This window comes from Girardinichthys multiradiatus, chromosome 1, assembly GCF_021462225.1.
Source record: "Girardinichthys multiradiatus isolate DD_20200921_A chromosome 1, DD_fGirMul_XY1, whole genome shotgun sequence".
Lineage (NCBI taxonomy): Eukaryota > Metazoa > Chordata > Actinopteri > Cyprinodontiformes > Goodeidae > Girardinichthys > Girardinichthys multiradiatus.
Genome location: NC_061794.1, coordinates 43,650,845 through 43,668,136, shown reverse-complemented (window position 1 = coordinate 43,668,136; position 17,292 = coordinate 43,650,845). Strand labels below are relative to the sequence as shown.

Genomic DNA, 17,292 nt, shown 5'->3' with positions numbered 1-17,292 from the left:
CGTCTCTTCTTTTTGCAGATGACGTGGTCCTGCTGGCCCCCTCTAGCCAAGACCTACAGCATGCGCTGTGGCGGTTCGCAGCCGAGTGTGAAGCGGCTGGGATGAGGATCAGCTCCTCCAAGTCCGAGGCCATGGTTCTCGACTGGAAAAGGGTGGCTTGTCCTCTTCAGGTTGGAGGGGAGTTCCTGCCTCAAGTGGAGGAGTTTAAGTATCTCGGGGTCTTGTTCACGAGTGAGGGAAGAATGGAGCGGGAGATCGACAGACGGATCGGTGCGGCTGCCACAGTAATGGGGGCACTGTGCCGGTCCGTTGTGGTGAAGAGAGTGCTGAGCCGAAAAGCAAAGCTCTCAATTTACTGGTCGGTCTAAGTTCCTACCCTCACCTATGGCCATGAACTTTGGGTCATGACCGAAAGAACGAGATCACGGATACAAGCGGCTGAAATGAGCTTCCTCCGTAGGGTGGCCGGGCACTCCCTTAGAGATAGGGTGAGGAGTTCGGCCATCCGGGAGGGGCTCAGAGTAGAGCTGCTGCTCCTCCACATCGAGAGGAGCCAGTTGAGGTGGCTCGGGCATCTGTACCGGATGCCTCCTGGACGCCTTCCTCGGGAGGTGTTCCAGGCACGTCCCAGCGGGAGGAGGCCCAGGGGACGGCCCAGGACACGCTGGAGGGACTATGTCTCTCGGCTGGCCTGGGAACGCCTTGGGCTCCCCCTGGAGGAACTGGAGGAGGTGTCTGGAGAGAGGGACGTCTGGGCATCTCTGCTGAGTCTGCTGCCCCCGCGACCCGGTCCTGGATAAGCGGAAGACGACGAACGAACGAACGGATTTATAGGTAATTTAAAGTAAAAATAATATAGGACATATTGTACCAGTTCTCTGTCTCGGCTGGTTTTAGACTGAATGTAAATTATTATGAATCAAACAAAAAACGTTTGCAATAATTTTACTTTTTATTTTTGTTAGAAGCTGAATGAAGGACAAGGAGAAACAGAGTTTAGGCCTGATGAAAAAACATTTTGCTGAAACAAATAATGACACATTTTGAGGTATTTAGAAAATAACTTAATCTGAATTTTTGCTGACAGAAATTTTTCTGAAACTCAGATGTTTACTTTGTGCTTCTTCTGTTATCTACATAAATGACCTTTTTTAAACGTTACATTTTCATCAAAGTGTTTCACTCCTGAGGCTCCATTGTCTTTATTCTTATATTTCAAAAAAGGAAAGTGGTATAAAGTTGATTTTCTTAAATCATAGTCAAATTGTAAAATCCTAAAATATGTTTATTTTATGATGCCAAGAGCTTTTGAAACATTTTATGGAAATTGTTCCTTCTTTTATGAACTTGTTCTCTTTTATCTCCATCTTTTCAGCCCTTCATTCCACTTCTGAAGAAATTTGGCCTGCTAAAAATAATAAAAGAAACATTTTTCAACACAGTCTTTTGTTCTGCACTGAACATGTGAGACATTAGTGCAGTTCTTACTATTAAACACTTTGAGAGGAAAGGATGTTAAGTTGTGGTGTTTAAAATATAGCATAGAGCCTCATCCTGGACCTTATCAGTGCTAATATTACAGTTATTAATAACTGTATACATATGGTTTGTATGTCTCATCTTCAGTAAAACTGTATCCTTGTTTAATGGGTTTATTTTATATAATATTGCAAGTGTAATTCAGAAAAATAAAATAGTTAACTAATCAATGGTCCACCTGTGATTAATTGCTATGATTTATTTCTTAATTATGCTGCATCTTTAAAGCCAGAGCTGCATGTTTAGAATCAGCACAGAAGATATGAAAGAGAAGAGGGAGGCTTACTGTTGTTCTTTCTACTACGTCTTACTGGAACCAGGAGATATTTTCCTGGTTTATTGAGCAACACCTGGTTCTGTCTACATGTAGAACTGGACTATAAGACCGGCTGCTGCAATGAGATCAATGTGTTGATCTGAAGGACTTTTTAATGTGTTCAGCTACGTTAGGATTAAATGCTTTTATTTTGAATGAAGTAAAGGACCAGATATTTTCACATTATGATGCAAATCCAGCTAGAAGCTCACAGAGAAGGTTGCTGCTGTTTTCTATCACAGATCATTTAACTTCACCTGTAGCTCAGGTGAAAGTCCCTCATCATGACCCTGAAGATGCTCATTAGAGTGAACCTCCACCTCATGTCGTGCTGGGTGAATCAGTGATTATCTGTAACTTACAATTAGCCCATTCTGAGTCAGCATTCAGGTGTTACCGCTATCTTCTCCTGGGTTATACCGCTCTGCTTCCACCTGTTCCTGAACACACCAGGCTCCCTCTCTCTGGTTGGCTTCACGGTGGCTCTGAAATGATCCCTGTTTGAGGCGCTCAGTGTAACCTTTCAGGAAATGAAGGAGGTAGGTCGACCTGGAGTAAACTGCTGTTCTGGACTTTTCCAGAATGGAGTCCGTCTCTGGTTGTGCGCGTAGTTGCGCATTCTAGGTGCTGCGAGTGCGCAAATAATTATTTTTTGTCTTCTCCTTTATTTCATGTCAGGTTAGGTGGAGCGGGAGGTGATTATATGGAACACAATTGAAAAGATCTGATTGTTTTTAAATACAAATGTGAAGTCCAATACCATTTTGTGGCTGCATCATTTTAATACTTAATTTCTTCTACCAAGAAGTCCGAGGCTATTCAGAAAACATCCAGGTCTAACGAGCCCCCTGGTTTCATCTAATGAAGCAGTTTCAATTCAAAGGTTTCTACACAAACTCTAACTCTACAGTAAAAACAAGAGGAGAGCGACCTCTGGTGTCCAGTGGAGGAACTCCATCATTCAGAGAACTTCCTGGTTTATCAGTAAAAGGAAGAAGAGAAACAGTTAGAACCCATCAGCAGCTCAGGATGAAGGTCTGTCACACTTTGATCTGCTTCTTCTTCCTCAGTGAGTACATTCTTTTATTTCTAGTATTATTTCTGCTCTCGGTCCTTCATCCTTGCTGTTCCTTCAGTCTCTCAGGGAGTTTTTCTACACTGTTAAAAAGTTTGAAGCTGACTCTGTTTCAGTAATGTTATCTGTTACATCCTTTCGGTTTCTGTTTAAAAATTAATACCTTTATTCTAAGATTAATTCAACTATTCGAAGCTTTATAAACCATTCATGTGTGTACACTAGTTGAGAAAACCAACACTATGCTTATTCTAGTTTGAATTTTAGTTCCCTTTTTCACTCAAGATAAAATTTACCACACATTTTCTGGTCTCTTTCTCAGAAATCATCTCTTTTGTGTTTCACATTAAACTGGATGAGTTTTTCCTTTTTGTTGCACAGATGCACAGTTTTCTGTTGAAATGCAGATTAAGATGAACAACATTTACAGTTACCTCTTATAGAGCTCAGTGTCTGTTGCTTTGGAGAACTTGCAGTTTTCTACAACTCTTAGATTAGTCAAAGAACCAGAGGAAACTGCTCTTTGCTTCCTGATTTAAAGCAGCTGAAGAGGAACATCAGCAGAAACCACAGAGTGTTCCAACATCTAACGCTTCATCACAGAAACAACGATACAATCTGCAGATCAGAGCTACTTTCTACAAAGATGAAAAATAAATCAACTAAATCATAGAAACGTTTTAGATTTTTTCCAAGCTTTGACTTGCTGCAGTTGGAGATTTAACCAGGTGGAACAAAGAAACCAGAAGGTTGTTCAGCTAAATAGTTGTTTCTAGAATTGATTTACTAGATCATTTGCACATTTATTCTCACACCTTCAGTTAAATTTATAAAAATGTTTTCTCTTCATGCTGCTGAATCTTACAGTAATTACTGACTGTTGATCTTCTCAGCATCACTGCAGGATGGAGACACTGGAGAACCTCGTACAGCAAAGGAAGGAACCAACATCACAGTTTCATGTTCATTTAGTTACTCTGGAAGCAGAAGGTTCTTCTGTAAGGAAACCTGTGAAGGAAACAATATTCTGATTGAAACAACAGAGGACAGAGATCAGCGAGGAAGATACAGCATTCAGTATGAAAAAAAATCCATTTTTTCATCTGATATTATGAATGTGAGCATCACAGGGCTGAAACAGTCAGACTCAGGACGGTACCGGTGTCAATTGAATAATACATGGACTGCAACTAAATATGAGGATTTTGATCTTGATGTAACAGGAGGTGAGTTTTCTCCTAAAAATTTTCCTTCGTGTCTCTGAAAGAAAACTCTGCTCTCTGACAGCTTGTTCTGATCCAATAAGCTCAGACAGAAAACTGGGTTTAAATAGTAGTTCTGATGTTTTTAACTGATTTAATCATCCAACATGTTCAAACTGTGACAAACATCTTCATCAGTATCATGAATATGAAAAATCATTGTCAGCTTTAACTCAGGTGTTCTGATTCTGTTTAATTGCCCACAGCTTCAACCACTTCAGAACCAAAGTGTACTCTGCAAACGTTTACATCAACAACAACAAAAACAACATTAACACAAAGGTTGAGTTCCTCCTCTTCTTCCTCCCCATCTGAAAGCACCCAACAGACCAGAACATCAACTGGACCCAAAAGTAAAGTATCTGTTCATGTGTTTATGATGCTGGTTTATTATAGTGAACGTGTTTATGATGCTGGTTTATTATAGTGAACGTGTTTATGATGCTGGTTTATTATAGTGAACGTGTTTATGATGCTGGTTTATTATAGTGAATGTGTTTATGATGCTGGTTTATTATAGTGAACGTGTTTATGATGCTGGTTTATTATAGTGAATGTGTTTATGATGCTGGTTTATTATAGTGAACGTGTTTATGATGCTGGTTTATTATAGTGAATGTGTTTATGATGCTGGTTTATTATAGTGAACGTGTTTATGATGCTGGTTTATTATAGTGAACGTGTTTATGATGCTGGTTTATTATAGTGAACGTGTTTATGATGCTGGTTTATTATAGTGAATGTGTTTATGATGCTGGTTTATTATAGTGAACGTGTTTATGATGCTGGTTTATTATAGTGAACGTGTTTATGATGCTGGTTTATTATAGTGAATGTGTTTATGATGCTGGTTTATTATAGTGAATGTGTTTATGATGCTGGTTTATTATAGTGAATGTGTTTATGATGCTGGTTTATTATAGTGAATGTGTTTATGATGCTGGTTTATTATAGTGAACGTGTTTATGATGCTGGTTTATTATAGTGAATGTGTTTATGATGCTGGTTTATTATAGTGAATGTGTTTATGATGCTGGTTTATTATAGTGAATGTGTTTATGATGCTGGTTTATTATAGTGAATGTGTTTATGATGCTGGTTTATTATAGTGAATGTGTTTATGATGCTGGTTTATTATAGTGAATGTGTTTATGATGCTGGTTTATTATAGTGAACGTGTTTATGATGCTGGTTTATTATAGTGAACGTGTTTATGATTCTGGTTTATTATAGTGAATGTGTTTATGATTCTGGTTTATTATAGTGAACGTGTTTATGATGCTGGTTTATTATAGTGAATGTGTTTATGATGCTGGTTTATTATAGTGAACGTGTTTATGATGCTGGTTTATTATAGTGAACGTGTTTATGATTCTGGTTTATTATAGTGAACGTGTTTATGATGCTGGTTTATTATAGTGAATGTGTTTATGATGCTGGTTTATTATAGTGAACGTGTTTATGATGCTGGTTTATTATAGTGAACGTGTTTATGATGCTGGTTTATTATAGTGAATGTGTTTATGATGCTGGTTTATTATAGTGAATGTGTTTATGATGCTGGTTTATTATAGTGAATGTGTTTATGATGCTGGTTTATTATAGTGAACGTGTTTATGATGCTGGTTTATTATAGTGAATGTGTTTATGATGCTGGTTTATTATAGTGAACGTGTTTATGATGCTGGTTTATTATAGTGAATGTGTTTATGATGCTGGTTTATTATAGTGAACGTGTTTATGATGCTGGTTTATTATAGTGAACGTGTTTATGATTCTGGTTTATTATAGTGAACGTGTTTATGATGCTGGTTTATTATAGTGAATGTGTTTATGATGCTGGTTTATTATAGTGAACGTGTTTATGATGCTGGTTTATTATAGTGAACGTGTTTATGATTCTGGTTTATTATAGTGAACGTGTTTATGATGCTGGTTTATTATAGTGAATGTGTTTATGATGCTGGTTTATTATAGTGAACGTGTTTATGATGCTGGTTTATTATAGTGAACGTGTTTATGATGCTGGTTTATTATAGTGAATGTGTTTATGATGCTGGTTTATTATAGTGAATGTGTTTATGATGCTGGTTTATTATAGTGAATGTGTTTATGATGCTGGTTTATTATAGTGAACGTGTTTATGATGCTGGTTTATTATAGTGAATGTGTTTATGATGCTGGTTTATTATAGTGAACGTGTTTATGATGCTGGTTTATTATAGTGAACGTGTTTATGATGCTGGTTTATTATAGTGAATGTGTTTATGATGCTGGTTTATTATAGTGAATGTGTTTATGATGCTGGTTTATTATAGTGAACGTGTTTATGATGCTGGTTTATTATAGTGAACGTATTTATGATGCTGGTTTATTATAGTGAACGTGTTTATGATGCTGGTTTATTATAGTGAACGTGTTTATGATTCTGGTTTATTATAGTGAACGTGTTTATGATTCTGGTTTATTATAGTGAACGTATTTATGATGCTGGTTTATTATAGTGAACGTGTTTATGATTCTGGTTTATTATAGTGAACGTGTTTATGATGCTGGTTTATTATAGTGAACGTGTTTATGATGCTGGTTTATTATAGTGAACGTGTTTATGATGCTGGTTTATTATAGTGAACGTGTTTATGATTCTGGTTTATTATAGTGAACGTGTTTATGATTCTGGTTTATTATAGTGAACGTATTTATGATGCTGGTTTATTATAGTGAACGTGTTTATGATTCTGGTTTATTATAGTGAACGTGTTTATGATGCTGGTTTATTATAGTGAACGTGTTTATGATGCTGGTTTATTATAGTGAACGTGTTTATGATTCTGGTTTATTATAGAGAACATATTTATGATGCTGGTTTATTATAGTGAACGTGTTTATGATTCTGGTTTATTATAGTGAACGTGTTTATGATGCTGGTTTATTATAGTGAACGTGTTTATGATGCTGGTTTATTATAGTGAACGTGTTTATGATGCTGGTTTATTATAGTGAACGTGTTTATGATGCTGGTTTATTATAGTGAATGTGTTTATGATGCTGGTTTATTATAGTGAATGTGTTTATGATGCTGGTTTATTATAGTGAATGTGTTTATGATGCTGGTTTATTATAGTGAACGTGTTTATGATGCTGGTTTATTATAGTGAACGTGTTTATGATGCTGGTTTATTATAGTGAACGTGTTTATGATGCTGGTTTATTATAGTGAACGTGTTTATGATGCTGGTTTATTATAGTGAATGTGTTTATGATGCTGGTTTATTATAGTGAACGTGTTTATGATGCTGGTTTATTATAGTGAACGTGTTTATGATGCTGGTTTATTATAATGAATGTATTTATGATGCTGGTTTATTATAGTGAATGTGTTTATGATGCTGGTTTATTATAGTGAATGTGTTTATGATGCTGGTTTATTATAGTGAACGTGTTTATGATGCTGGTTTATTATAGTGAACGTGTTTATGATGCTGGTTTATTATAGTGAATGTATTTATGATGCTGGTTTATTATAGTGAACGTGTTTATGATGCTGGTTTATTAAAGTGAATGTGTTTATGATGCTGGTTTATTATAGTGAAAGTGTTTATGATGCTGGTTTATTATAGTGAATGTGTTTATGATGCTGGTTTATTATAGTGAATGTGTTTATGATGCTGGTTTGTTATAGTGAACGTGTTTATGATGCTGGTTTATTATAGTGAATTTGTTTATGATGCTGGTTTATTATAGTGAATGTGTTTATGATGCTGGTTTATTATAGTGAACGTGTTTATGATGCTGGTTTATTATAGTGAATGTGTTTATGATGCTGGTTTATTATAGTGAATGTGTTTATGATGCTGGTTTGTTACAGTGAACGTGTTTATGATGCTGGTTTATTATAGTGAATTTGTTTATGATGCTGGTTTATTATAGTGAATGTGTTTATGATGCTGGTTTATTATAGTGAATGTGTTTATGATGCTGGTTTATTATAGTGAACGTGTTTATGATGCTGGTTTATTATAGTGAACGTGTTTATGGTGTGGGTTTGCTTGTTGCCCCCCAGCTCAGCCGTCTCGTGTTGGGGTTTACCCCAGTGGATGAGAGGATTGTATCCCTGCGCCTTTGGGTTGGGGAGAGGTCTCTGACTATCATTTCAGCTTACGGGCCGAGTGGTAGTGCAGAGTACCCGGCCTTCTTGGCGTCCCTGTCGGGGGTGCTGGATAGTGCCCCTCCCGGGGACTCCATTATTCTGCTGGGGGACTTCAACGCCCACGTGGGGAACGACAGTGACACCTGGAGAGGCGTGATCGGGAGGAATGGCCTCCCCGATCTGAATCCGAGTGGTGTTTTGTTATTGGACTTTCGGGTGAAGAGAGGGGCTGAGCTGTCCACTGATCATCACCTGGTGGTGAGTTGGATCCACTGGAGGAGGAGAAAGCCGGACAGACTCGGCAGGCCCAAGCGCTAGTGAGGGTCTGCTGGGAACGCCTGGCGGAGCCCTCGGCCACGGATGTATTCAACTCCCACCTCTGGGAGAGCTTCGACCAGATCCCGGGGGATGTTGGAGACATAGAGTCCGAGTGGACCATGTTCTCTGCATCTATTGTCGATGCTGCTGCCCATAGCTGCGGCCGTAAGGTCTGCGGTGCCTGTCGTGGCGGCAATCCCAGAACCCGGTGGTGGACACCGGCAGTAAGGGATGCTGTTAAGCTGAAGAAGGAGTCCTATCGGCTGTGGTTGGCTTGTGGGACTCCTGAGGCGGCTGACGGGTACCGTGAGGCCAAGCGTGCTGCGGCCCGGGCTGTGGCAGAGGCAAAAACTCGGGCCTGGGAAGAGTTCGGTGAGGCCATGGAGAAGGACTACCGGTTGGCCTCGAAGCGATTCTGGCAAACCGTCCGTCGCCTCAGGAGGGGGAAGCAGTGTTTTGCCAACACTGTTTATAGTGGGGGCGGGAGACTGCTGACCTCGACTGAGGACATTATCGGGCGGTGGAAGGAGTACTTCGAGGATCTCCTCAATCCTGCCATCATGCATTCCGTGGTGGAAACAGAGGCTGGGGACTCGGGGTTGGACTCTTTCATCACCCAGGCTGAAGTCACCGAGGTGGTTAAAAAGCTCCGCGGTGGCAGGGCTTCGGGGGTGGATGAGATCCGCCCTGAGTACCTCAAGTGTCTGGATGTTGTAGGGCTGTCATGGTTGACACGCCTCTTCAACATTGCGTGGCGGTCGGGGACAGTGCCTCTGGACTGGCAGACTGGGGTGGTGGTCCCCCTTTATAAGAAGGGGGACCGGAGGGTGTGTTCCAACTACAGGGGGATCACACTCCTCAGCCTCCCTGGTAAGGCCTACGCCAGGGTATTGGAGAGGAGAGTCCCACCGATAGTCGAAGCTCTGCTTCAGGAGGAACAGTGTGGTTTTCGTCCCAGCCGTGGAACACTGGACCAGCTCTATACCCTCTACAGGGTGCTCGAGGGTTCATGGGAGTTTGCCCAACCGGTTCACATGTGTTTTGTGGACCTGGAGAAGGCATTCGACTGTGTCCCTCGTGATGCCCTGTGGGGGGTGCTCCAGGAGTATGGAATCGGGGGCCCTTTATTAGGGGCCATCCGGTCCCTGTACGAGCGGAGCAGGAGTTTGGTTCTCATTGCCGGCACTAAGTCGGACCTGTTCCCAGTGCATGTTGGACTCCGGCAGGGCTGCCCTTTGTCGCCGGTCCTGTTCATAACTTTTATGGACAGGATTTCTAGACGCAGCCAAGGGCCGGAGGGGGTCTGGTTTCGGGACCAGTGGATTTCGTCTCTTCTTTTTGCGGATGACGTGGTCCTGCTGGCCCCCTCTAGCCAAGACCTACAGCATGCGCTGTGGCGGTTCGCAGCCGAGTGTGAAGTGGCTGGGATGAGGATCAGCTCCTCCAAGTCCGAGGCCATTGTCCTCTTCAGGTTGGAGGGGAGTTCCTGCCTCAAGTGGAGGAGTTTAAGTATCTCGGGGTCTTGTTCACGAGTGAGGGAAGAATGGAGCGGGAGATCGACAGACGGATCGGTGCAGCTGCGGCGCTGTGCCGGTCCATTGTGGTGAAGAGAGAGCTGAGCCGAAAAGCAAAGCTCTCAATTTACTGGTCGGTCTACGTTCCTACCCTCACCTATGGCCATGAACTTTGGGTCATGACCGAAAGAACGAGATCACGGATACAAGCGGCTGAAATGAGCTTCCTCCGTAGGGTGGCCGGGCACTCCCTTAGAGATAGGGTGAGGAGCTCGGCCATCCGGGAGGAGCTCGGAGTAGAGCCGCTGCTCCTCCACATTGAGAGGAGCCAGTTGAGGTGGCTCGGGCATCTATACCGGATGCCTCCTGGACGCCTTCCTCTGGAGGTGTTCCAGGCACGTCCCACCGGGAGGAGGCCCAGGGGACAGCCCAGGACACGCTGGAGGGACTATGTCTCTCGGCTGGCCTGGGAACGCCTTGGGCTCCCCCTGGTGGAGCTGGAGGAGGTGTCTGGGGAGAGGGACGTCTGGGCATCTCTGCTGAGTCTGCTGCCCCCGCGACCCGGTCCTGGATAAGCGGAAGACGACGAACGAACGAACGTGTTTATGATGCTGGTTTATTATAGTGAACGTGTTTATGATGCTGGTTTATTATAGTGAACGTGTTTATGATGCTGGTTTATTATAGTGAACGTGTTTATGATGCTGGTTTATTATAGTGAACGTGTTTATGATGCTGGTTTATTATAGTGAATGTGTTTATGATGCTGGTTTATTATAGTGAACGTGTTTATGATGCTGGTTTATTATAGTGAACATGTTTATGATGCCGGTTTATTATAGTGAATGTGTTTATGATGCTGGTTTATTATAGTGAACGTGTTTATGATGCTGGTTTATTATAGTGAACGTGTTTATGATGCTGGTTTATTATAGTGAACGTGTTTATGATGCTGGTTTATTATAGTGAATGTGTTTATGATGCTGGTTTATTATAGTGAACGTGTTTATGATGCTGGTTTATTATAGTGAATGTGTTTATGATGCTGGTTTATTATAGTGAACGTGTTTATGATGCTGGTTTATTATAGTGAACGTGTTTATGATGCCGGTTTATTATAGTGAATGTGTTTATGATGCTGGTTTATTATAGTGAACGTGTTTATGATGCTGGTTTATTATAGTGAACGTGTTTATGATGCTGGTTTATTATAGTGAACGTGTTTATGATTCTTCACATCGCTGTAAATCAACAATGCTAATAAAACTGTTAGGAGGCCACAACATTAAGTTTTTTGGGTAACAGAATTGCAGACATCAACATGTAACGACGATGTTTCATCCAGAAAAACTGAGTTGATCCAGGTTTATGTAAATAATCTACAGGATTGGGGAGTCTATTGGTATGTTTTAAGCTAACAGAGAAGAAAACTGGAGGGGAGTGAAAACTATTTTCACCTGAAGTAAATAAAGTTGCTGCTTAGTTTATTTCCATCTCAGGTCAACTCTTGTTACCTTCGTAGGTATAACTACATACACATGTCGTATGTTCAGACCTGCATTTGTATTAAAACGGTCAAATATAAAAACCTTGTCATGGGTTTACTGATAACATGTTTAAAACCAATGCAAGGCTGAGATATTAAAACCAATACAACTGCTGAAATGTCTCATCACTAAATGTCGCGAGACTCTTTAAAATCTTAGATGATGGGTCCTCTACAGCAAAGAGGAGAGAAACCTTCTGGGTTTTTGTTTCTTAGGACTTAAAATCCAGACTCTGTGACATAATGGGGCCACATTATTGCTGATGGTGTTTCTTTTATGTGTACTGGTTTATGTATATATAATATGAACCCACAGGCTGTGTTTCTCAGAGTAAAACTCAACTGTTAACATCCATGCAGGTCTGGTGCTTTATGTGGGTCTGATTCTGGCCATCCTGATCTTCATGTTCGTAGCAACTCTCCTAATTTTTCTCAAGAACAAGAAGTTCGGTCAAAAGAAAGGTGAGTTAGATACACTCGGCTTTGTTTCCATCACTTACATAAGATAAGCTGTTACACCCTGAAACTAAATCCACCTTCAAACAATCTGGTTAATTTATTCCCCCTAAATTTAGTTTTAATGGATAATTTAGCAACAAACTGTAACTATGTCTCTTGTTATGGTGATTTTTTATGTTTACTGATCATGAAAAGGTAAATAAAGTAAAAGAGTATAAACTGTGGGCTGGAGAATAGCTGCAATCTTAAAGAAAAAAGTAAATATTAAATAAAAGCAGGGTTCTTTGTGCATCCGCCTGCTAACACAAAACTTTAGGTGTAAAAAAGAGATATTACGCAAACGTCAAGCAGACTAATGTTCAACACTTACTGTAACTTCATCATTTTGACTGTGATGTGGACAGTTGGGGTCAAAACATTAGTCTGCCTCCAGTTTGCACCGTAAAAGCAGAACATTGATCCATGAGCTCCTGCTGCATGTTTGAAATGTACTTGAAATGTTGGAGTGGACGAACTCAGGAAGGACTTTAATGTTTTTATTATTAATGTGAGTTCAGCAATCAGGGCTTCACACATTCTCTGGTGTGTTCTTCTAATCTACATTCTGCAGTATTATGTCTCTGTGTTGGTGTTAACACTTCAACACATTGCTGACAGTAATGTAAACAGTAAACCAGTATGCACCAGTATCTGAGTGTACACAAACACACCAGATTTGACCTTTAACTCTGAAAAACTGCTTTCTTCCAGTCTCTTAAAAAACTCCTGCCTGGATTTTTATTTCTATTCACATAAACACTCTTAGTCCATGAAAGTGGTGTCTGGGAATGTCTAAAATATAAATGTTCTAGTGGCCCCATTAGTTATTATGCTCAAACCGCTGTCAATATGCCCTCTGCTGCCATCGTATTTGTGCATCTGCCTTCTATGTGAACTTGGGTGGGATCCCATCATCAATCCACAGGGTTTAAAACCGTAGTTGGTCCACCCTTTGCTACTGTAACGGCTTCAACCCTTATGATAAGTTCACCATGAGGTTTGTGTAGTGCACTTATCGTAATATCTGACCGTTCTGGACGAGCATTAGTCATGTGCTCCAAAAGTATAGCCTTTATAAAAGAGCAGCAAGAGGAAGGGAAGCAAGAGGAGGTCCTGTTTACAGTTTGCGACAAGTGATGGAGGAGCCACGGCGAACCTGTGGAATAAATTGCTTCAGAGAGACGAGAACAAAATGAAACTTTCTGCTATGGTGGAAAATTAACCCTCCTCAACACTCTGAACATACCCTACCCATTGCGAAACATGGTGGTTGGAACATCATGTGGGGATATGTTTCAGGAGTCCAGCAGGACAAAAACCCTAAACAAACACCAACAGCTACAGTTAAATGGTTTAGATTAAAGAATATTCACGTGTTAGAGTGGCCCAGTCAAAGTTCAGACCTAAATTAAATTAAGAATCTCCTGCTAAACTTGATAATTACTTGATGATTACTTGAAAATGTATTTTTCTGCTGCTAACAGTTTAAAACTGTTGCTTTAAATCAGATAATTGCTCTTATTGTTGCTTTTCAGTTTGTCCAGTGAAAACACAGTCTGCTGACGTCACAGTGGTGAGTCTGAGTCAGTGTAAAAACATTTGCATCAGGCACCTGCAAAGCATGTGCCAGTCAGTTTGTAACAACATCAACTCCTCCTTCTGCAGGCCAACCCGTTGTATGAGGAGATCAGAGAGGAGGACAGAGAGAACAAACCACCTCCTGGGGAAATATCTTCAATTTATGTTTGCGCCAAATCCTGCACCACAGACACAACTCAAAGCACAACAATATACAGCCTCCCCAGCGTCAGTCAGATTAAAGTAAGTGGGACTCTGTCAGCGAGGCACTAATAATATTAATGTTCTTAATTTACAATCTGATTGGGCAGATTTGGGATTTTTTTATTCAGTTGTTTCTGTTCAGTCTGAGCTAAAAATACAGGGACAGCATTCATGCACATAGTTTCAATTGTACACACAGAGGGGGAACTTTAAGCAGGGATTTCTAGGTGTTTTCTGTTCTGTTCCTGCGGAGCATCATGAAATATGTGTTTTCTAACTGCCTTTAGAGCAATTTTTCCACTTATGCACAAAATCTAGTGAACAGTAAATTTCTCAGATTTAATTCATAAGATAACAAACTGGATTTACAGCTAGAAATGATTTATGTGCTGAAAATCTTACTGACTCTAAACCTTTAGTGAATAAATACTAGATGATTTTAAGCTTGAAGTATAACAAAACATAAATGTCCAAACACAAGGTTTTCTTCTTGTTTTCTTCCAGGCTGAAGATGACGGAGTAGAATACTCTGAAGTGCATTATTTCAACGATACCACCTCATCCAGCGGCGCCCCCTGTGGTTGTGCAGATAATGTCACCTACTCAGAACCTCAGATAGCTAAGAGCTCTGCCAGCCACAGCAGTGAATCACCTCCTCTTTATTCCAGCATTACTTTACAGCAGTAGCTTTGCTGTGGATCTGCTGTCTGCTCAGATAAACTAATTTATATCATCAGCTTTGAGCTAACAGTTGTAAAAACTTTCACAATCATTCTGACTTATTGTACTGAACAGCATATGTTAGTGAAGTTCATATAATTTGGACGCAGCCACAGTGATGTAGCCAAAATCAGTCCCTATGGTGGTTCTTGGAGTGTTTGTCATAAATACATCTTAGGCTAAATAATTAGCTCCTTTTCAAAAGGTAAAACAAACTGAACTCCCATTTTAATTTTCTTCATAACAGTTTCAGTAATGTTTAATACTTTCAGTTCATAATGGCATTTTTTCTTTTCAACAAACTCAAGTCTCTGTTAACCCAGATTATCCAAACTTTATCCCATTATGACAACAACATGCTGTTCAAAGCACTGAGAACTCAGTCCTGTGCAACTCAGCTCAGACTAAACATAATTGTGAATGTTGATCCTTTAAAGCTAATGCTAACATGCTAGCAGCTAGCATAACCTGTTCATTTCCAATGTAGACCCAGATGTTTGTCTAAAAGTCTTATATCGTAGCATTTATTGTTTTTGAGCTATAAAATATAAAGTTGCACAAATTCATTAAAGTTATAGCCGTTGCCTCCTTATGTTCAGTTCCTGTTTTGTATACGGGTACCGTTTTACACCTGAGTATCCAACAAACATTTTCGTTGCTTTTAAAGATAAATCTACGCATAGATTTGGGAGATATTTATAAATGGTCATTGTCATAATTATCTATTTGCAAAAGAGGTCAATAAGAATTGTCCATAACGCTGGTTACAACTAGAAAACATTCGGATTTGATCACATGTCGTCTCAAGGCACTTTAAAAAGTCAATTAAATTAAATCATACAGATTTTAAATCGGGTTCATACATTCCAATAAATCCTAACTATCAAACAGTGCAGTCAGATTCGGCTTATCATTCAAATTGGTTAAAACGTTTTTCTATCTAAGGAAACCCAGCACATTGCATTGAGTCAGTGACTTGCAGCATTGACTCCTCCTGGATGAGCATGTAGAGACAGTGGACAGTTGCTTGCATTGAGTCGATAACTTTGCCGAAATCCCTCTACTGTTTATGCATAAAGCAATGCACCAGCTTCTAGTCTACAATCTAAAATTATTTGAAAGACGATGTGGGCAGAATTTATAAAGTGTATTTCTGTTTGTGAAGACGTGAAACAGACTAAGAGAAGAACTAAAACAATGTCTATGCAAATAGTTCAAAAAGTGGTGCAAAAAAATATGCTGTTTACAAGGTAGAGGAAGAAAGAATGGCTTTCTGCCATTGTTTACACATGTATGCATGTATAGTGATTGAAATAAAAAGGTCACTAATGTAGAATAATACTAAATAAGATGTTTGGTTTATAAGAAATGTCGTCAGTCTCTCATCAGCTCATGATTCAGTGATTTCTTTTTAGATGTGAGAGTCCAGAAACTAGACAGAATGTGGTTTATAGAAGATGGTACTGTCAACATGTCCAAGAAACAGATGCATGTGTTTAGCATTTAATCAACAGCCAACATATATATTATTAAATCACTTTATCAATTTGAAAACAAAAATTCCCTTGATTAAATAGTTTGCTTTTAACGTAGAAGCAGTTCAGCTGTTAAGATAAAGTTTGGTGGTTCAGACACATAGAGAGATACCAATAAATATTGGTTCTGATGCCACAAATAATGCACAAATCTTCAGATGTAAGGTCAACGAATGACAAGGCTGGGATCTAATAAATTATTGGAAACATCAAACAGCTCTGAACAGATCTCTGTATCCAACATTCAGAAAAACCTACGAGTAACATGCTGATGTCAATAAATGCAACACTCAGGGATAACTTTCTAGTGCTGAGGACTACCTTCTTGCTAACACATCCTGTCATTAGTTGGATTCTCTGGCTGCAGATTAGATGCTCATGATTTTGGTCATGGAGATCAAATAGAGCACTGAATCAGGCTGGACTCTTGAGTAACCTCCAACACTTGTTACATATTTAGCATTACTGCTTGTGACCTACATTATTTTCAAACTACTACCACACATGTATAAGTAAAGGTATCTCTAGATATGCAAAGATGTCTGTAATTACACGTATGTCTTGACATGTCAATGTGTGCAGCAAATTATAAAAGTTTTACCATAGGATCTAAACCGGAATTGATGACTGTTAATATTTATGGCAAAAACTTCATTATTGTTATTAATAGTAGTATTTTTCTTATGTCTTGGTTTGGTGTGTTTGCTTGTTTTCTGTTTAAAATAAAGCCTATTTTTATTTTGGCAAAAAATTACTTGTCATAATTAATCATTGAGTTTGAAAGAGACTGCCTTTCCTGCACTTGCAGAACTTTAATTTTAAAATGAAATTAGCTTTTTCCATGTATGTTTCTGAGCAAGCAGTAAATGTAAAATAGTTAAATATATTTTATTTATAGTTTTACTTCAATTGTGATTTTTCAATTGAAGTAAAACTATAAATAAAATATATTTAATTTCTACAAAACAACCTACACTTAATTAGTATTAGGTGGTCTTTATTACTGTGACTGCATCCTACAATCCCCAAAAACACTC

The 17,292-nt window shown here is 39.5% G+C and overlaps 1 protein-coding gene across 1 annotated transcript; it reads left to right on the top strand.

Moving 5' to 3' along the window:
- The first annotated feature begins 2,792 nt into the window (after positions 1-2,792).
- LOC124883058 lies at positions 2,793-16,999 on the top strand. The gene is made up of 7 exons (XM_047389960.1): positions 2,793-2,924; positions 3,824-4,156; positions 4,399-4,545; positions 12,081-12,182; positions 13,754-13,791; positions 13,884-14,039; positions 14,505-16,999. Exons 1-7 carry the CDS (start codon positions 2,885-2,887, stop codon positions 14,685-14,687), a joined length of 999 nt encoding a protein of 332 aa, XP_047245916.1. The 5' UTR covers positions 2,793-2,884; the 3' UTR covers positions 14,688-16,999.
- Positions 17,000-17,292: the final 293 nt, after the last annotated feature.